The 22,337-nt window shown below is 30.1% G+C and overlaps 1 protein-coding gene and 3 long non-coding RNA genes across 4 annotated transcripts; 3 read left to right on the top strand and 1 right to left on the bottom strand.

Annotated features, from left to right (window-relative positions):
• The first annotated feature begins 7,008 nt into the window (after positions 1–7,008).
• LOC107890346 (uncharacterized) lies at positions 7,009–8,015 on the top strand. Its single transcript, XR_001681927.1, has 2 exons — positions 7,009–7,089; positions 7,637–8,015. It is a non-coding gene; the product is annotated as an uncharacterized lncRNA (long non-coding RNA).
• A 2,390-nt stretch (positions 8,016–10,405) lies between these two features.
• On the top strand, positions 10,406–13,736 carry LOC107889622 (uncharacterized). The gene is made up of 2 exons (XR_001681797.2): positions 10,406–12,467; positions 13,305–13,736. It is a non-coding gene; the product is annotated as an uncharacterized lncRNA (long non-coding RNA).
• Positions 13,737–16,401: 2,665 nt separating this feature from the next.
• Positions 16,402–17,640, bottom strand: LOC121206210 (uncharacterized). The gene is made up of 2 exons (XR_005901230.1): positions 16,953–17,640; positions 16,402–16,680 (listed from the first exon to the last, which is right to left on the bottom strand). It is a non-coding gene; the product is annotated as an uncharacterized lncRNA (long non-coding RNA).
• A 2,456-nt stretch (positions 17,641–20,096) lies between these two features.
• LOC107889620 (beta-1,4-xylosyltransferase IRX9) lies at positions 20,097–22,086 on the top strand. The gene is made up of 3 exons (XM_016814122.2): positions 20,097–20,908; positions 21,084–21,330; positions 21,776–22,086. The coding sequence occupies exons 1-3, from the start codon at positions 20,223–20,225 to the stop codon at positions 21,947–21,949; spliced, it is 1,107 nt and encodes a 368-aa protein (XP_016669611.1). The 5' UTR covers positions 20,097–20,222; the 3' UTR covers positions 21,950–22,086.
• The last annotated feature ends 251 nt before the right edge of the window (positions 22,087–22,337 follow it).

Here is a 22,337-nt window from a genome sequence, read left to right as displayed (position 1 = left end):
CATCTCTCTGAAGTTGCAGTAGAGTAGATTGACACAAGTCTTATCTTCCTAAAGTTACAGTGGAGCAGACTAAGATAGCAGATCTTATCTCCCTGAAGTTGCATTGGAACAGACTGAAGCTATAAATCACAGATCTCATCTCTCTGAAGTTGCAGTAGAGCAGATCGAAACAAACCCTATCCCTTAGAAGTTGCGGTGGAGCGATAGAGCGGAGTAAAGCGACAAAATGCGGTGGGCCGAACGAGGCTCCCTAAAAAAGAGAGGCACCAAAGAGGTCAAGACCCGGCGGGACCGGGCAAAGTTGGTCTTTCTTAAAAGTCTTTGCTCTGTTCTCGTTACACGACAACGAGCAAAGAGGGGCAACTGTTACAAGCCCAATTTGCCCGGCCCATTTACAACCTCTAAACCCAATCCTAAATAAACCCACTAAACCTATTAACCCAAGTCATTACAGCCCAAATGACCCCCAAGCCCACATAGCCCAATACATTAAAGAAAAAGGGGAAACCTAAAACCCTAGCTGTTTGACCATCCCCCCACTTGCCTCTAATAGCGCCGCACCTAACCCCCTACCACCGTTGCTGTTGCTGAGCCACCTGCTCCATCTGCACACATTAATGGAGAAAAGACAGCAATAGAAATAAGAAAGAAAATCAAAATGAAATGTAATTTTTATTTCGGCTATATAAAGCCTTCTAAATGCATTGTAAGGGTCTTCTTTTTTTTTTCTTTTCAAACTTTCAATGAGAAAAGTGGTTTAAACACTACTAAATCAAAAGCAAAAACAGACTTTAAAAGAGAAAAATCCAAATTGAAAATAAAAAGGTGATTCTAATTTCTTTAGTTTGGGATCTTTTCTTTTTTTTTTCTTTTCTCATTTGTCTACACATAACACATATATATATTAGATAATATAAAAAAATATTACTTTTGGCGATTTCTGGCCACCGTACGGCGGAGCTACGACGGGAGTGGCCGGACCTTTCTGGCCAGTTCTGGGATTTACCCAGAGAGAAAACAGTTCCCTCTCTCTCCTTTTTTCTAAAACTCAGGGAAAAATGAAATTTTTTTTTCTGAAATATTAGCTTTTATACCCCCCTGATACGGCGTCGTTTTGGGGCAAGTATTACACACCCAAAACGGCGTCGTTTAATCGCCTGACCCGACCCCGACCCGAAAACTGCCTAGGATCCGCATGTTTTTGGACTGAGGGTCTATTTGCGCTCTCAGTCCCTCCGCTTTTGAGGCAGGTTTCGATGTGGTCCCATTCTTTTTGATTTTTTTAATTTCACCCTTGGAATTTTGTTGTCGTTTCATCTGGGTCCTTAATCAAATGATGCGTTTTGGACGAGTGGATTTATTTCCATTTCAGTCCTCCTTGGTCACTCGCGCATTCATCTGGGTCCCTTTTGTCATATTTCCTTTTTTAATCGGCCCCAAAACTTCCTATTTGTTTCGAATTTAGTCCCTTTAGATTTAATATGGTTTCTGCATTATTATTATTATTATTTATTATTTAAAATATTATTTATTATTTTATGTCCTACTTTCGTATTATTATTATTAGCATATTTTATTATTATTTAGACATTTTTAGCTTTAATTAATGCTTACAATATTTATTATATATATTTATTGTTTCTTATTATTACTCCTAATATATTTTATGTACACACATTTAAATATTATGTCATACCCCATATTATGCATACATATTAACATTATACTACATATATATATTTTATTAATATTATATATATATATCTTTAATATATTATATATTGTGTACATACTGTTGATATTATCATGTTTTCATTTTAATATATATGTATATATCTATGTAATATCATTAATATTTATTTTTAAATATTATTATTATTTTAGGATGTCTATACTATGTAAATAGTTTAAATATCGTATTTTTAATATACAAATACGGATATATTTTTATGTTACGTGTATATGTCTTTTAATATTGTATTTTTATTGTTATGTATATACCTTAATATTATATCATTTATACATTTTTATTTCTCATACTATCTTATGTTTATGTTTTTTCCTAAACAATACCATGTATATACAACTACTATATATCTATTTATATAGTTATTAATAGTTTATTTATTTATTTATTTATGATTATTTCTAATATGTATGTATTATGTATTTGCCTCTAATACTATATATTGCATATTCTGCTATTATCATCACTATATTTACTATTATTATTAATTTTTATTATTTGACATATTATTGTTATCACTTTTTCTTTCTTATTGTTATTGCATTATTATTATTATTTTTTTTTATAATCGTTTGTGTCATTTATTTATTTACGTATATATCATTTACTTAAGTTCTTACTTTACTTTTCGTTATCTTTGATCTGTGACTATCTCGAGTGCTTGATAATTTTTGTTATTCTCGTCTTTCATTTTATTTTATATTAATGCATCTATTATGCTCATGTATATTATCCCGTTTTTATTTCCGATTTACAAATATCACTTTATAATTTCTAATTCTTTAAAACCAACTATTCTCTTTTATTTTAAGTTAAATTAGTGTATTTCAAGCCGGTTTTAAAATCATTTGTTTAAAAATTCTTTAAAACGGAGACGATGTTCGATATTTAGCAATTCGGAGAATCGTGCCCTATCGTGCTGGGTTGCAATTTCTCGTTTGCCCAAAATAATCGAATGTCTCTTTAGAATTTCGTTCATGTTTTCTAAAAACTTTTTAAAACGAATGAAGTGTTCGATAATTGGCAATTCGGGGAATTGTGCCCTATCGTGTTGGGTTACAATTTCTCCTTTGCGCAAAATAATCGAATATCCCTTTGGAATTTCATTCGTGGTTTCTAAGGCAAGGCAATGCTCAACGTTTGGAAATTCGAGGAATCGTGCCCAACTGTGCTGGGTTTCGATTTTTTCGTTGGACTAAATAGTAGAGCATCCTTTTGTAATTCCCAAGTCATGAATTTTGAAAGTCGAAATCTATCGTGTTCCCGTGGGTATAAAGGATCACATCCTACCGTGCTGGATGTGGTGCTATATTCCTCTGAAACAAAAAGATTTTGACGACCAATTCGGGTTATTCAAATGTAATCAAAAAGAAATCTCATTTCAAAAACATTTTAAATCTAAGACACAGGGACAGTTATTTAATCGGTTTGGTACTAATTTTGGGCGTTACGGGGGCGCTAACCCTTCCTCGTGCGTAACCGACTCCCGAACCCTTTCTCTCAATTTTCGTAGACCTAAAATTATTATGTTAATAAATCAAATGTTTTATTAAAGTGATCTATTTCAAGGTGATCCGATTACACCTCAAAAAAGGGTCGTGGCGACTCCATTTTCTCTTTTTCCAAAAAGTCAATCCACCATCTTTTAAATCCCAAAAAAAATGGTTTCGACAGTAAGTGTTCTAGTCTTTAGATACAAGAGTGAGATCTCTATAATTGGAGAAGGATAAAGTTTGATTCATTTGTTGTATTGTGAATTAAAGATAGTAAAATTACTCATTGAGCAAAGCTCCACAAACGTAGGGAAACCGAACTGCATAAACAAACATATGTGTTCTTTATTTATTCTGTTTACTTAGTTTATCGCAGTTATAACTAAAGTGGCCAATGTAGTGAGGCACTTCCATTCAAGAGAAATTGTCTAAGGCAACTAACAATATTATATCCCAACAATAACTAATAAACATAATTAATATATATTAATTATTTTAATAATTCAAATATAGTTATAATAAAAAAAATTATACTCATCATCAAACCAATTATATAGATTATAAAAATTTATAAATTATAAATTAAACTCTTCCCTATTAAATTTTTATTTTTTAATTTTGTTTAATAATCAATAATTTAACCACAACGGTTCATAGATAATATGTAATAATTACAATTATAATATATTAGATTATATAAATGTATTACTTATAAAATTTTATATATGAAGTATAGAATTACTTATTATTAAATATTAAAAATTACTATTTAAAATTAAAGTAATATATATTTTTTTATTTTTTATTAATGTAAATTTAATAAAATAAGAGAATATATTTGGTACATCATTAGGGGAGTTTTTAGACTCCAACCAGGAGTTTGATAAGTATCTTATAAGAGTATCATAAATTATTAAAAAATAAAAATTTTAAAAAAGAGACACATGTTAAATTTTAACGCTGGTTGTGGAATAAAAAAAAATTACTGCGAGTATACAAAATACTCACTCATAAAGTAATTCAATTATTAAAAATATTTTAACAAAAAAATTCTTATTTATAAGATAATAATTTTGTTACAAGTAATAAAAATATTTTAAAATAGCATATTCAGAATGGTTTTATAAAAAGAGTGATAATATAGATTAAAAAGAAAACAAGAAAGGAGGTAAAAGAAAAGCAAAATTCATTTTCAATGGTTTCTTTTCCTTTTGTTACTAAAGAAAGAGAGAAAATGAGAATAGGAGGCAATTAATTCATGCCTCATTCTCAACATTCTTCCAAAATTATGTAAATTTTGGAGAATTTTTTTTACCATATATCACTCTATTAACACTAAGATTTTTACTTAAATATTTTCTTTACAATAATGTATCACACCTGTAAGCTATATAATTTTTTATCTCAATTTTTTTACTTTTGCTTTATAATTAATTATTTAATTACATTACATAAAAAAATAATTAAGTTTAAAAAATCATATTAATTAAGAAATTTTCAAAAGAATATGAAGCAGCATAACATTCTTATTGGAAGAGGGTCCTAAAAGTAACTTTTTTAAAGATTATCTTAATAAAAAAAGTTAATTAATAATTTAGATCCACATAATGTTATAAGGAAAATTTAATGATTGAATAGAACTGTTGTCATCCCAAGTCTTAACCCACAAATACATGGAAATTTTACACATTACCCATGGTGGTAAATTATCAACAATAATCAATGGCAAACACATGCTCTCTTTCTCCTTCTCCACACCACCCAAAGCCATTAAAAAAGATTGCTTACCTTTCCATTGAAGTTAAGTTGTGGCCTTGGGCCCTTCAAATTCATTGTATATATATAAAATACAGCTTCCCTTTCCATTTTTTGGCATCACTTTTTGTTAGTGCCGATACAATAATGTAATGTATCATTTTCCTCTCAAATCAGCAATTTCAGGGGGAATCAAAGGAGTAGCCATTTCCTATCTTACAAACGCTTCATCTTTACACAAATAATTTCCCATATTTGATTTTGAGAGTGAATGTTTGATAATAAGACAACTTGATTCTATTTATAGAAAACGGGTGTGAAAACACTCTGCTACAGTTTTCTTAAAGGAATGCTATAGTGAGTGATGATTTTGATCCCAAAATCGGCAACTCTACACTAACTATAAATTGCATCAACTTGATAAGTCTTAAGAGTTTTAAGACAATGATTACGTTGCCATTGGTTGGAAGAAAAAAGGCAGGTTAACCTAAATGAGAGAAACACCAATCAAACATGCCTTACCAAACAGTATCATCCTAAAGAAACATCTATATCACATAAAACAAGATAAAGAATCCAAAGGAGACTTCACTTTCCACAGATTCCCATTTGTATATCTCCCAAGTTTGAACTAAAAATCAGGGTTCACTTTTAAATTATGTAAGAAATTTCATGAATATCCCTATAAATTATCATTGTTCAATATAATATTGAAAGTTTATTTCAAATGTGTTGTTGGCTGATTATCATTAGTTTCAAGTTTAGACAAATCAGTATCTAGCTTGTTGAAATTTTTTCTATCTTATTCATAATTATCTAATTTAAATTATAACTACTCATTAAATGGGATTCCATTTGAATTTAAAATAATAATATGTTTTTGTCATTCTTCAGGCCCGACAAGTCTGATCCAAAGTAAAATATTGATTTTTAAGCCTCACCTGCTCATACTTTTTCTACTTATTTTTTTATTTTTATTTTTGTTTTTGTTTTCCCATACAGTGAATTTTAAATCTGGGGTGCTTATTATATATACACCACTGATACTTAGCACACTATTGAAGTTGGGCTCCGTAACTCATGCTTCTTTGTATAGCTAGTATTTCTAATTTATGCACACCATTCAAGGCCTGCATTAGTAAACAAATATTAATCTGTTGAATAAATATATTCACACCAATCATTTTAAAAGCTGGTTTTGCTCTATGGGTGCAGTTTTTGAGATTATTAATGAGGGAGATTCATAACTTGAAGTCCATCTACAAACACATATTGAGGATAGATAAAAGTTTACCTTTAAATTAATAAGGAGTAGTGACATGTGTTATTATAATTGTACATTCATAATGGATCATGTAATACATGTTTGTAGAGTATTTTAGCCCAATCACAAATTCAAGTAAAGATTCTACTCATCTTTCTAATCTTTTTTTATAATGTTGGTATTAGGAATAAGAAGACTCAAAGTTTTCAATAAAGAGAAATCTAGGACTAATATTATTAGTGAAAGATAAAAAATGAATTTGATGATAACGTATGGAACTTAAGGCTAAACTTTGATATGGTGATAGCAAAACAATGAGATAAAAGTATGCAACAAAAAACAAACAGCTGGACTAAAACGATTGCATCTATTAATATATCATTATGTTATTCGTAACCCTTTTTTATTGTCTACCTACTTTGTAAAAATTGGCAAGCCTCTCCTCCCCTCCCCCCCCCCCCAAAAAGAAAGAAAATAAATAGTAAAGTGCAAAATAGATAAATAACAAAGGGCAAATTTGGTAGCTAAATAGTTTAAGGAGCATCAAGTCATTTTACAAAAATGTTAAGGGTGTTGTAGTCAAGTTCAAGCAAAAATATTAAAAACCTTTAACGGTCAAATTGAGATTCGAGTGTCAATCATTGGATTGTCTTTAATCCAACGGTTAAGATAGAAACCCTAGTTAAAGCAAGGTCAAGATCGTGACTACTTAAGCTAAAGCAAGCGACTATTCTCTTCCTCTTTTGCTTCCTCTTTACGCTCCCTTCTACTTTGATGAAGGGAGCTTTGAAGTCAAGCAAATTTTAAATAGTGCATTTTATAACTTACAGGTATCAATCTTTTACATGAATCATTATTTTCTTTGATTTGTTGATTTGGTCTTCATATTTTCCTAGCTAAAATATTAATTTTTTTATTATTATTTGGTTATGGTTTATATGAATTTATTTTAACCCCTTCTATTTGTTTCATTTCTATTTAAATAATAATGATTTCATTCCATTATTTTTGCGTAGTATTGGATTGGATTTAATTTTTTTTACATGTGTTTTAGATATAGTGCATCTATTTTTGTTTTTTTTTAATTTTAGAATTTTAAAATATATTTTCCTAAAAAATAGGTCGGTGATAATATATCTAATGAAGCAAATATAGCCCAAAAGAAATTTGCTGGCAAAAATAATGGAAAGATTTTTTTAAGCTTCAGATTGTTTCCTTTCTCAAAATTAAGTTTAACCAATTTACCTTTCTAGAATTGCATGTTAGTTTTATTTTTTCTTATAACAAACGGATTTACTATATTTTAGTATGTCTTATAACATTAAATTTATTTGGGTTCTGATTTGTTTTATGAATATATTTTATGTTAATTTTCAGCTTCTTTCTAGAGTTTTACAAATGGTAAAGACAAAACTCACATCAACGTTGTGGTCATCAATCATGTTGACTTTGGGAAATCCACCACCGTTGTTCATTTGATCTACAAGCTTGGTGGCATTTACAAGCTTGTGATTGAGAGGTTTGAGAAAGAAGTTGTTGAGATGAACAAAAGATCTTTCAAGTATGCATAGGCGCTTGGCAAGCTTAAGGCAGAGCGTGAACGTGGTATTACCATTGATATTGCTATATGAAAGTTAGACCACAAATACTGCTGCACTATTATTGTAGCTCCTGTAACACCAATAGTTTTGATAAGACACTGGTATTGTTCTGAGATCTAACATACTAAAATTTAGTCCATGTACTTTCACATCTTTTTCGATTTGGTCTAAAAGTGATTTTCATCGCACAATAGATATTTCAAGTCATTACCATGCTAATCGGTAATAACTCATATTTCTCTTTTTGGTTAAAATTATATTTTAGTCTTTCAATTTTTTAAAAATTATAATTTAATCATTTTTACCAAATTTTCACATGCACAATTCTTTTCATTGATTTCTATCTTTTATATAAAAATAATAATCTCTATCTAGCTCGTTTACCCATTTTTATCGAGAAAATGATATATGAGTAATTTTTACCATCCGTAGACTATTGTCGAGAATTGAATGTGAATAACATTTGAGTTTGATAAACAACTATTTGTTGTGGAAAAATTGTGCTTAGAGGCAAAAAAGAAGAAGAAGGTGAAATGGTAATTTTACCATATAAGGTCCTTTCTCAATAATTTTATATTGTGAATATTATTTTAATGAGATATTTGTTTTATGGAGTAAACTTAGATAATTGGATATGAATAAAACAGTGAGATATGTGGACCACATATTAGGAATTTTAGTTGAACTTTTGGGTATTTTATTTAACTGTTTTAATTGGAAAAAGCCATCCCCACCAACCTTCTAAGTAGTTCCACCCTCCCCTCCGTAAGGGTTTCTCTTCTTTCCATTTTTCTTGACTTTCCATTCAACATTTCACAAGATCTCAACCCCTATATTTGATCTTTTGTTAAGAACATGTTTTCAAGCTTTAAAACACCTTCAAGTCCTCTGTTTTCCACAAATACAGTTAAAGCTAGAGAAAGAAAATTTCAATGCGGTAAGTAATGGTGCTTTTCATCTCTCCTAGCTTAATATTCGACTGTGGATGCTATGTGAAAGCTTGGAAAGCTTAGGTGTTAATATGTGATCATTTTTTCTGTATGAGAAAATGATGACATGATGTATGATGGAATTTCAAGCAAACAAGAGGTAAGTACCTTTAGATACTTTTACTTTTCCCATACTAACATGTTTAGGAAGTTGATTAAATCGTGGAATAAATATAAAAATAAGTACGTAAATATATTTGTGTAACTTGATAACTTACAACTATAAAAAAAAATTCAAAAAATAAAATAAAATTATAAAAATTAGCATAAAAGTACAAATTTTATAAAAAAAATTATAAAATATGGACTCTTTTTAAATGGTTGATAGCTAAATTTAGGGAAAAAAAAGTCAAATTAATCAAATGTGTAAATGTTAATGACTAAATTTGTCATTATTTCTTTTTTTTTTTACCATATTAGGAGTTAAGGATAAGATGACAAGGTTTGAACCCGTATTAGACGAATGTTTAATAAGAGCTTTAATCACCGCTCTATACAAGTCAATATATACATTTTACCTTTAGCTTATAATGTTTCAAAGTATCAATTCATATCATAAAATTATTAAAACTATGATATTTGAGTTAAGTATTAATTACATTAGGATAAATATTCAATATATAAAAAATTATTATATAAAATAAAATATTAAATATTTATCTAAATCGAGCCAAGTTCGGGTTTGAAAACTTCTATTCAATGCTTAACTCATATTCTAAATGAGATCTTTTTTTGACTAAACCCATATTTTGAGTGTCATACTTTTTATCCAAACCTTTTTAAGTTTTAAATAGGCTTTAAGATCTTGGGTGGGTAGCCCGACTTTTAAACAAGTCTAATCTAAATATATTAATATTTATAAAATGACTAACTCAAACTTATTTAGGCTTTGTCCATATTATTTTTTATTTCAAAAAATTTAATTAATTATTAATTATATATATCTTTTACTACAATTATATATATTATATATTCGATTAAAATTTTAAACATAAACGACTTAATATCCACATTAAGTATACTAGAAATCTTATCACATGCTTATGCATGTGAAAACTATGGGATTAAAACACATATGTGTGTTTAAATATAACATATAATAAATAATGAAGCTTATGGTTTGAAACAAATTAATCATAATAACACATGAACTATGTACAATATTAAATAAATAGATTAAATTGTGAGTAAAACAAAATTATAACACATAAATCTATCAGATTAACAATACTAAATGCACTCAATCAAAAATATTATTAATATATACAACTAATGGAGATAATAAATTGTGCATATTAAAATAAAAATGTATAAAACAGATTGAAATGAAACTTTTCTTAAGTGGTAAATTTAAGATTTTACCTATTTAATTGACACGAGTTCAATTTTCAACACATGTATATTTTTATTTTTATTGGATTTTGTTAAAATAAAAAAATTAAAATACTCTCAAATAATTTAATTTATTTCAATTATAGAAGGATATTTTCTAATTACTCTAATCGAATTGGTGTTCGGTTGATTTGTAATACTAAATCAATCAATGACTTAAATAATAGTATAAATGTAAATTTTATACAATATAATTTACCTAATATAAAAAAAAACATATCATAAACTTTAAAATGAATTGTGAAAACCGTCTCAAATTTTCAACCAACATTTGAGTTTAGACACAAAACTTAACCCAACCTTAGAGAAGTCTAGTTGTCACCCTCATAGAGAATCTTGAAACATTGGGGTCTTTTATTCCGATAAGAGTTAAATTTCAACCAGATTTTGATCATGAAACTTTGATGTTTTGACTAAAACTGGAACAGCCAATCGAGTTTTAAGCATTTGATGTCGTTAAGTTTGAGTTAAGTTTGCATTTGGCATTGCTTGCATTGAATTTAAGCATATCTTTTTAGAAATAGCAAAAGAAAAAGTTGTGGGTAGACTATGCACAAACGGTGTTCTTACAAGGGGAAAAGGAAAAGGTTTAAAGATGATTAATGGTAATGGAAGCTTATTTCGATGCCGGCCGTGCCAAATTGTCCCATTCCCATATATTTCTGAAGCAGAAGCCCACCCACACTTAATCTTATGATTCATAAAGGGAGTTGTAAACAATTTTTCATCATCTCTAATATTCATTTGCCTCTGAGGAGCATTTTTTTCTAGTGGGTGCTTCAATAAACACCACAGATCATGGATAAGGGTAAACCCCGAAGACATGATCCATTAAATTCGCATATTCTTGGAGTCTGAGGATAAAATCCTGAAATTCAGGATAAGAGTAATGATGTGGTATAAAACTATTGGAAAGGGATACAGATGAAGTAGCGTCACTATTTCATACAATCCTTTCCCATTATATAATATACAAGATACACACACTGCAAACCGGTGCAATCTTGAGCTTTCAATATTATATGCATGATTCACTTAAGAATCAAACTTTTTCACTTGTCTGCCATTAATTCTTTGATTCCAATTCAGTTAGATAAATAATGGAACCAAACCACTTAAAGTATCTGAAATAGTAACCAAACAAGTTTTTTTTTCTTTAAAAAAAAACCAAATAAAAAGAGATTGTTTTGTAAAAAAAATTAAGCTTTAAGAACAAAATGGAACCAAACCAATTAAAATCTACCCATGTGAAATAGTAAAGTAAATTCAAGAAAATAATTCATTTCAAATTGAAACGATAAAAAAAAATGTTAGTTTAGTGTTCAAAATTAATCAGGAAAAATAAGGAAGAATGATAACCTAAAGTCCATCTACAAACATGGGACAGTGTTGACGATAGATGAGAACTGATCTTCAAATTAACAAGGAGAAGTGACATGCGTTATTATGGTTGTGCATCCATTATCAAAGACATAATGGATAATGTAATACGTGTTTGTAGAAGAATTTCAACCACAATCATAAATTCAAACAAAGATTCTACTCATCCTTCTAACATTTCTCATAATGGAGGAATAAGGAGAATAAAAGTTTTCAATAAAGAGAAATCTAGGACCAATATTATTAGTGAAAGATCAAAAGTGAATTTGACGACTTAAATCAACTTAACTAATGTATGGAACTTAGTGCAAAACTTTGATACGGTAATGGAAACACAAGGAGATAGAAATATGTAACAAAAAAAAAAACAACAACTGGACTAGAGTGGTTGCATCTATTGGTATATCCTTATGTTGTCGTAACCCTTTTTTTTATTGTCTACCTATTAAGTGAAAATTGGCAAGTCCCCCCCCCCCAAACAAAAAAGAAAGAAATAGCATAGTACAAAATAGAAAAATAATAAAGGGCAAAATTGGTAGCTAAATCGTTTAAGGAACCTCATGTTATTTTACAAAAATATTAAGGGTATTGTAGTCAAATTCAAGCAAAAATATTGAAAAACCTTTAATGGTTGAATTAAGATTCGAGTGTCGGTCATTTAATTATCTTTAATCCAACGGTTAAAATAGAAATCCTAGTTAAAACAAGGTCAAGACCGTGGCTACTTAAGCTAAAGTAGGTAGATATTATTTTTCTCTTTTGTTTCCTCTTTACGCTCCCTTCTACTCCGATGAAGGGAGCTTTGAGGTATAGCGAATCTCAAATAATGCATTTTATAACTTACAGGTATCAATCTTTTATATGAATCATTATTTTCTTTGATTTGTTGTTTTAGCTAGAAGGAAATTTAGATTTTCATGTTTCCTAGCCAAAATATTCCTTCTTTTATTTTATTTTATTTAGTTATAGTTTACATGAATTTATGTTGATTCCTTCCATTTGATTAGCTTATATTTAAATAATAATGATTTTATTCCATAATTCCTTTTGTGTAGTATTGGATTTGATTTTTTTCCCTTTTCTTTTTGTTTTAATACATGCGTTTTAGATTTAGTGCATCTATTTTTGTTTATTTTTTTAATTTTAGAATTCTAAAATATATTTTCCTAAAATATAGTTCGGAGATAAAAGATCTAATGAAGTAAATATAGCCCAGGAGAAATTTATTGACAAAAATAATCAAAATGGTATTTCTAGATCTAGTGGTTGTAAGTTAAGTGGAAAGAACTCCATGTTTGTGGAGGACAACTGCGACTTATTATTGATGTTGAATCTTTTGATTTTTTTTTTTTTAAGTTTCAGATAGTTTCCTTTCTCTAAATTCAGTTTAACCAATTTACGTTTCTAGAATTGCACTTATGAAAGATAGATTTACTGTGTTTTAGTATGTAAAATTCTTATGCTGTTAAAAATATTTGAGTTCTGTTTTATTTTGTGAATATGGAAGCTTTGGATTATTTCCTTTTTCTAAATTAAGTATAATCATTTTACCCTTCTACAATGCGTTGTTAGATTTACTTTTTCTTATAACAGTTAGATTTATTATATTTTAGTATGTCTTATAATGTTAAGTTTATTTGAGTTATGATATGTTTTACAAATATGTTTCATGTTCATTTTCAGCTTCTCTCTCAAGTTTTAAAATGGGTGAAGAGAAAACTCGCACCAACATTGTAGTCATTAATCATGTCGACTCGGGAAATCCACCACCTTTGGTCATTTGATCTACAAGCTTGGAGGCATCTACAAGCGTGCGATTGAGAGGTTTGAGAAAGAAGCTACTGAGATGAACAAAAGGCCCTTCAAGTATGCATGGGTGCTTGGCAAGCTTAAGGCAGAGCATGAACGTGGTATTACCATTGATATTGCTCTGTGGAAGTTAGACCACTGAATACTACTGCACTATTGTTGGAGCTCTCGTAACACCAATATTTTCTGTAAGACACTAGTACTGTTCCAAGATCGAACATAGTGAAATATAATCTATGTATTTTCACATCTTTTCCAATTTGGTCCAAAAGTGATGTTTATCACACCAATAGACATTTCAAGTCATTACCATGCCAATTAATCGGTAATAACTCATATTTTCTCTTTTTGGTTAAAATTTCATTTTAATCTTTCAACTTTTTAGAAATTATAATTTGGTCCTTTTTACCAAATTTTCACATGCACAATTCTTTTCACTGATTTCTATTGTTTACTTCCATAAAAATTCTCTATCTAGCTCGTTTTCTCATTTTTACCCAAAAGGACATATGAGTAATTTTCACCATCCAATGACTATTATTAAGAATTGAATGTGAATTATGAAATTTGAGTTTGATAAGTACCTATTTATTGTGGAGAAATTGTGCTTAGAGGCAAAAAAAGAAAGGTAAAATAATAATTTTACCATATAAGGTCATTTTGGACATTTCTCATATATGAGATTCGAATTGAACTCATAACAGACACACGAGCAAAACAATCCAAGACATCAACAACAAACACCCAAGTGGAGTACAGAAACTCACCTTAAACCCTTCGTCATCGCCAACTTAGCTTGTCCATCAGGATGGGAGGCAGTCTGTCTTGAATTTTTCATATATGCCAACTTGCTAAGCTTGTCCATCAGGATGGGAGGCAGTCTGTCTTGAATTTTTCATATATGCCAACTTGCTATTTGGATGATAGGAATAGCTATTCGAATGACAATTTAGTTATTTTCTTACCCCTTGTTTCTTTAAAGATTGTGTTTTTAGTTGTTTTAAATTCTTGGAGACTCATTTTATGTTTTGATCTTGATCAAATAGCTATGAAATAATTCAAAATAGTTGCAAAGACAATTTAAAATGTTTGAGTTTAGTAAAACATCCATAGTCCTCAATTGAGATGTTAGATCTCCTCAATTGAGATGTTAGATCTCCTATTTGTATATCACTAAATGAAGTTATGAAAAAGGTTATAACTAAATGTGAAAGTGGGTAAAATAATTTGATCGTGAATAATGAGAGACACAATATGAAAGTTATGCTCACAAAAAAAAAATTAGCCATCTCAAGATTAATACATTTAAAGTGATCCTCCAATAGATCATATCTCCTTTGATTACTATGGACAAAAATGTTATTAACCAAAAAAGTATCTATGGTTTGATACTTAAATTTTCCTATTAAGACTTTTTAAAATAATTTTTATATTTGCTTTATGATTCATGCTCGGAGTTTATAGTTATCCCTCTCAATAATGTCGTTCGAACATACACTCTTCCTTAAAAGTGTAACGTGACTTATCACAATATCAACACTTGTTGGTTCCTATTAAGATTTTAAGCACCCCCAACCTGGAGTAATTTTATCTTTTTATGAGTGTTGTTTTAAAAAGGGTTAATATATAACTTGGGCTCTAAAATTATTCATTTGAACCTAGTTGGTCTTTGAACTTGTATTCAGTCAATCAGGTTGGTACTTCCGCACTAATATCGTTAGCTTCTGCTGACGTAACACTACTAGCCAATCTGGTGATGCCACGTGATAGCCTCTCAATGTATAATGTGGAAAATATAAATATAAATTAAAATATAAAAAAATTTATGTTTACCACATGGTGTTATGAGAGGTTGCCATATGACACCACTAGATTGGTTCGAAATGCTACATTAGCACAAATTAACGGTGTTAGTGTGGAGGAACCAACTAGATACAAAAAAAATATAAGAACCAATTAGATACAAATAGACAAGATTAGGGGCTAAATTATATATTACCCTTTTAAAAAACCTTTTATGAATCAATTTGGGAAGGCAACTGAAGCTTTCATTTTGTGTCGAAATTGAACCTGCCTTGCACCCAAATGCCTTAGAAGACCAATTTCCTCCTCCAAATATCTTTACTGATAAGGATTTACTTAAACCGTGTTTTATTATAGAATAAATTATTTTGTTATTGTTCGTATAACCTTTTATTTGATTTATATTTTGTTTAGCTGAATAATATAATTTACATTTTATTTATGCAAACCACTCTTTTAAAGAAAACTAAAGAACTAGCAAAGCTTCAGACCTGAGTCGTTCTTGCTTCATTAACATCACGAATTCATTGCCAATCATTTGGTCACCATCTCTAGTTTCTTGTAAAGTTAGAAAAGTGAGGCATCAATTAAATTAAAATTAAGGTTAATTACACCACCAGTTACTCAACTTTGATTTTAATGACAAAATAGTCACTCGACTTTAAATTCAGTCACTCAAATTTTTAAAAAATAAAAAACCGGTCACTAATGTTATTAAAAAGTGACAAATTAGTCACTCATTAACATTTTCTATTCCAGTCTAACGGGTTAGTTAATGTGGTAGCTAGTTAACTTGTCACGTTGGACATGAGGAGTAGAAAGGTCTTCCTCTTCTTCTAAAATTGGTCCCTTCTTTCTTTTCCCCTCTTTTCTTCATTTTTTTTCTGTTTGTGTGTTCTATATCTGGAGTAATCTCATTTGGTAGAGTTTGATTTTGAAATTGAAAATTTGAATTTTATTATACTCAAGTTTTACCACCAAACCACCCATTTATACTCGTGTGTTCTATATATAGAATAATCTCATTTGGTAGAATTTGATTTTGAATTTGAAAATTTGAGTTTTATTATACTCGTTAAGTTTTACCACCAAACCACGCCGATTATACTCGTTTTCCATTAAGCACAAAGAAATTAAAGATAAAAAATCAAACAATAACCCAGAAAACTTTGTAATAGGCCATTTTAGCCTGGCCCAATTTATAGAATAAAACCCAAAATAAATAAAATGTCCAAGTCCAATACAAATTTAAAACCCAAATCCCAAAACAACCCAAACCAAAACTAACCCAAATTAACCCCAGGCCCAAACAAAACCCTAGCCAACAAAACCTAAAACATTTTTAGCTAAAAGAAAACCCTAACACCCCCAAGCTGCATCCACAGCCCCTCCACGAAGGCCCTCTGCACCCTTACCTCCATCCACCTCCACGTAGCCTCCTCCGTACCTGCAAGAAAAAACAAGAAGGACAACAGCACAAATGATAGACAAAATGTATTATTTTTTCTTTTTATTTTCGGCTATATAAAAGCCATACAAACATCGTTGTATTTTGGAGGAACAAATACACAAAGAGAATCAAAAGCAGAAAAAGTTTCAAAAGGTGGTCTTTTTTATTTCATTTTACTTTCGTATTTCTTTTTTTCTTTTTTTCTTTTTCATCTTTTTGTTTTTCTTTTGTTAAAAAAGCAAACGAAACAAAAAAGAAAACAATCTCACCTTTCTTGTGTTTGGACAGCCGTGGGTGGCCGAGGAGACCATCTCCGATGATAGATGGTGTGAAAATGGTGTCGGGAGTCAAAAAGCCAATAAAATGACAAAATTTTGATTATCGGTCATCGTAGACGGCAGCGCTGTTGCTGGCGATCGACAATCGCCACGGTGGACCTGCGCCGGAGCATTGGCCAGATAATGGAAGGTAGGGAGAGAGTTTGAGAGAAAGCTTTTGTTTTTTTTTTAATGAAGAAAGAATGAAGTTTTAACAAAAAAAAAATTAACATTTATAGCTTACCCGAAATGGCGCCATTTTGGGCCAAAGGATAAGCACAAAAACGGCGTCGTTTTATTAATGACCCGTCCGACCCGACCCGTTTGGTGGAGGATCCGCGTGTTTTTAAGGTTAATTGGGTTATTTGCGCAGATAGCCCTTCCGTTTTTGCTGCGCCTTTCGATTAAATCCTATTCATTCTTTTTTCTTTTTAATTTCACCTCGCAACTTTTGCATCCTGTTCATTTCGGTCCATAATGAAATTGCGCGTTTTGGGGGATAGGGAATATTGCCCATTATATCCCTCCTTGTCATTCGCGCATTGCAATTCGGTCCCTTACCTTATTTTCATTTTTGATTTTCCCCCAAAAAGTTTGTTTGGCTTTCTATCTCATCCTTATTTTATTTTTTTAAATACTTTGGCATTTTTTTTATATTTTTTATTTTTAGTATTTTAAATTCTACTTTTAATTTCGCTTTAATCTCGATTTAGTCCCCTTTTTGTTATTTTTTTATTTCATTATTAAATTAGTTAAGTTAATACTATTGTCATTATTATTATATTTCCTTTTTTGTTTCATTAATATTATTTGTTGCTTTTGTTTTTGTTTTATTTGTTTTATTTACTTATATTCTTTTTATAATTTCCAACCAAATTGTTTTATTTATCATCTTATTTATTTATTTATTTAAATAATTAAAATTCATTTATTTATGTTTTTTTATGTGCTCTTATATTTTGCTGTTATTACTATTATTTATTTATTTATATATTTTATTACAAATTATATCCTTAATTTTATTTTTAGTTTAACTTGATTCCTTGTTTTCGATATTTTACAAATTATTTTTCCTTATATTTATTTGTGTAGTTGTTTCTTTGTCTTCATTATTGGATTGGCATTATTCTTTATGCGTGTGTGTCGTTGCTATTATAATTGCCATAATTTATTTTTTTAATGGTTCTTGTTAATGTTAAAACAGTGTATATTATACGATTTTGTGTGTTGTTTTATTAATATATTCGTTATTGTCATTTGCCAATACGACATTTCATTCACATATCATTTTAAAAATTACATTAACTCATAAAAAAGGGAAAACTTAAAAAAATCGGTAATATTTTGCATTTTGGAAATTCGAGAAAATCGTACCTTAATTTACGGGGTTTTAATTTTTTCTTGTCGAACCTAAATAATTAAATATCTTTTTAAGTTTTGAAATACATGAATTTTAAATAAAAATAAAGGCAATATTCCGTGTTTGGAGATTCGAGAGATCGTGCTCTAACGTACTGGATTTCGATTTTTCTCGTTTGACCCAAATGACTGAATATCCTTTTAAAATTAAAATGCATGAGTTTTGAAAATCAAAAGACAAGCTTATTCTCGAGGGTTTAAAATGTTGCGTCCTAACGTACTGGATGTGACATTTTATTACTTCGGGACAAGAAGGTTTTTAGCATCCGCTTCGATTTATCCAAACATTTTTTGTAAAATTAACGTTAATAAAAAAGAGCGGATCGTATTTTAAATTCTTTTTGGATTTTTAACTTTCGATGTTAAGACGTAAATTAATCAATTAGGTACCAATTTTGGGCGTTACGAGGGTGCTAATACTTTCTTGTGCATAATCGACTCCTGAACCTGTTTTCTCAAATTTCGTAGACCAAAATCGTTGTCTTAGTAAAATAAAACATTTTATTAAAACAATCAAATTACGAGGTGATCCGATCACACTTAAATAAAAAAAATTGGTGGCAACTCTCATTTTCATTTTCTTAAAATAAAAGTCGACCCCTTTTTCAAAAAAAATGGTTTCGACAAACTTAAACCCCAATTTCGAGATGAGTTGCTTCAATTTAAGAAAGAAATCAAAGAATCAAAGAATAAATGAAACTCTTAAAAAAGTTTTCGAAATGAGAAAGAAAATGAGGTAAAAATAATTGTTTGATACAAAATAAAAAAACAAAGAGACAGGTAAACAAACGAAAAAAATTCAGCTTTCATGAAATTAAAGGATTAAAATGGGAAAAAAAACAAGAAAATAATATCTAGATTTCCTCTCTATTTTCTCTCTTTGATTGATGGAAGAAATTTTATCTTCCTCTTTCTAGGGTTGGTTAACAATTGTATTGGGTTTTTGGAAGAAAGGATTGTTCTAAAGAGAGAAAATAGAGAGAAAAATCTAATGGAGAAAAGAATTTTAATTTTTGGTAACAGACACTAACTTTGGTTTCTTCTTCTTCTCTTTTTTTTTTCTTTTTCTTCAATTGGGGTTATTTAAAATAGACCTCAAAGTAACCGGTTAAATACCGTGTCAATTTGTTATTATTTTTGTAATGAAAAATTGTTAGTACGACTGATTTGTTATTTTTTAAAAGTTAATTGATTAATTTAAAAGTTAAGAGTAATTATTTGTTATTAAGATCAAAATTGAGTGACTGAACAAAGAAAGAAATGATAAGGTGCACCCTTACTTCAATCAATAGAACGCCCTTAAAATCTTAATGAAAACAAATTAATAGTTACCATTGGTAAAACGGCTTTCTAAGCGAAGTTTTTCTTACTCTTGCATCATATAATAAATTCCAGTAACATGAAGAGTCAGCATGCCGCTCCCTGAAAAACATGCTGCATCTACCTGGTCATGGCAACTGAACTTTTCTCATCCAGTAAATATTAAAACATACTAAGCCAACTCCTGTTATTACAAAAACGAATCATGACAGCATGTAAAATATGGTATAAATTGTTTTTGCAATCATATTTAGTTGATGGGTTCCATCTCAACAACTATTTGGTGCAGACAGCAACCGAAGCCCTCGTATCTGTTGTATCTTTTTTTTCCCCATTTTTCTTTTACTTCAACAGACAACTAAGTGAAGAAAATTCCTCACCAATTAAACAACAACCTCCCAAAGCCAACTTAATTATAAAACCAAACCCCATTGCTCCTAGGCTTCTAAATTTCCTGACTTAAAATTCCATTTTACTCATAAGATGGGGTCTGCTGAGAGAACAAAGAAGAAAGTACAGCTATGGAAGAAAGCTATTGTTCACTTCTCTTTATGTTTTGTCATGGGGTTTTTCACAGGCTTTGCTCCAACTGGTAAGGATTCCATTTTTTCTAGCCTTGCTGTTGCTACACACAATAAATCACATATTTCACAACCGCCTGTGAACCAATCAGTAACACCAGCGGTACATAGCAGTAACGTTAACCGGAGTTTGAGAGCCGAAACTCCGGTTCCGGTTCCAGTTCCGGGAAAGTCTAATGAGCTAGAAAGTCGGAAACAAGTGGATGGTACTGTTGTTCATGAAGTCAAGCTGCCATCCAGGAGACTTGTGATTGTTGTTACACCAACCAGCACAAAAGATCAGTTTCAAGGTGTGTTCTTGAGGAGGCTAGCGAATACTATTCGGCTGGTTCCTCAACCATTGTTGTGGATCGTCGTGGAAGGGCAATCGGATTCGAACGAGCTATCCGAAATACTTAGGAAAACAGGCATTATGTATAGGCATTTGGTGTTCAAGGAGAATTTCACTGACCCTGAAGCAGAGCTAAATCATCAACGAAATGTTGCATTGAAGCACATTGAGCAACACAAGCTGAGTGGGATAGTTCATTTCGCTGGACTTTCCAATGTTTACGATCTTGATTTCTTCAAAGAACTTAGACAAATTGAGTATGCATCATTTCTCTCACCTAATTCTTTCTCATATTATATTTCTTATGATAACAAGTTCCGAACTACCTGTATAATAATGATTTTGTAGGGCATACTTAAAGAATATAATATGCTGGCTGGTACATGGAATATAAATGTATTTAATTTATAGACAAAATTTGGCAATTTGCAGGGTATTTGGAACTTGGCCAATGGCCTTACTATCAGCAAACGAGAGACGGGTTATGATTGAAGGACCTGTTTGCGATTCGTCACAAGTTATAGGATGGCACCTAAGGAAGATGAATAACCAGACAGATGCAGAAACAGATGCTGATATGAAACCTCCTATTCATATATCAAGTTTTGCATTTAACAGTTCAATCCTTTGGGACCCTGAGAGATGGGGACGTCTCACATCGGTCCAAGGCACTTCACAGGTAACCAAATATTCATTCAACCAACCTATAGAAACTTGTATAAAAAAATACCCTTATATTTAATATTTAGCCTACTATCTTACGGTTTGGTAATAAATTCCATTTAAATCATATAGGATTCCATGAATGGAGCTTCATCCCATTAAAAATTAGGTTTCAAATAGAATGCATTTTGCTGTTTTTTGTAGGAAAGTAAATGGTTCAGTAGAGATTAGACTAACTACCATTTATTTATATGAAGAAATGAGTAGCAAATTGCATACTTTGACAGATATTAGGTAAAGAGTTAATTTATAAGATGTTGCCGTTGCTTTGTTCAATCACCCCCACTGTAAGAAAATAATAATAAAAGAAAGGGTACTTAGAACAACGTTTTTAGTTAGTTTTACATAGACATTGCAGGCAACCTTTAACAATTTTTTTTTCATGTTTTATCTGCCTTCAGAACTCACTGAAATTTGTGAAACAAATTGTAATGGAAGATGAGGGCAAGTTAAAAGGTATCCCACCAGAAGAGTGCTCCCAAATAATGCTATGGCGTCTTCATTTCCCCATTGGAGTTGTGCCTAGAAATCTTGTCAAAACATCCTCATTGCTTGATGTAATTACTCAATTGTAAAAAAATAAAATAAAAGAGAGGAAATATGTGCATCTCTTAGAGGACAAAATCTATATGATACTAAGAGCATAATCTCAAAATTTTCCCATTTTTCATGTACCTTTTTTTAAAAAAAAAATTAAAACATTTTTCAAGTTTATTTTGTTCTCTTTAATTGATGTCAACAACATTTGGAGTGGTGAACTATTATAATCCACCAACCTATTGGAAGTGGTTATACCAAATTACTTGATTAGAAAGCAATCAAACAATCATTGTTCTAGAAATTAATACTACCTATATCATCTTGCTTCATCTCTCAATGTTACAGAATATAGCAATTCTCAAACTTTTACCCTTTTTTTCCCCTTCAATGCCTGCATTATCTTGTAAAATTTTCAATTTATCT

The sequence above is a fragment of the Gossypium hirsutum genome, chromosome A09 (genome assembly GCF_007990345.1).
Source record: "Gossypium hirsutum isolate 1008001.06 chromosome A09, Gossypium_hirsutum_v2.1, whole genome shotgun sequence".
In the NCBI taxonomy this organism is placed as follows: Eukaryota; Viridiplantae; Streptophyta; class Magnoliopsida; order Malvales; family Malvaceae; genus Gossypium; species Gossypium hirsutum.
This window is presented reverse-complemented; position numbering and strand designations above follow the sequence as displayed.

Bases quoted from the DNA above. Each gene is read 5' to 3' on its own strand.
- LOC107889620 (XM_016814122.2), top strand. From the start codon at position 20,223: ATGGGGTCTGCTGAGAGAACAAAGAAGAAAGTACAGCTATGGAAGAAA. The intron at 20,909-21,083 runs GTATGCATCATT...GGCAATTTGCAG, and splicing joins AAAGAACTTAGACAAATTGA to GGTATTTGGAACTTGGCCAA. The intron at 21,331-21,775 runs GTAACCAAATAT...ATCTGCCTTCAG, and splicing joins CGGTCCAAGGCACTTCACAG to AACTCACTGAAATTTGTGAA.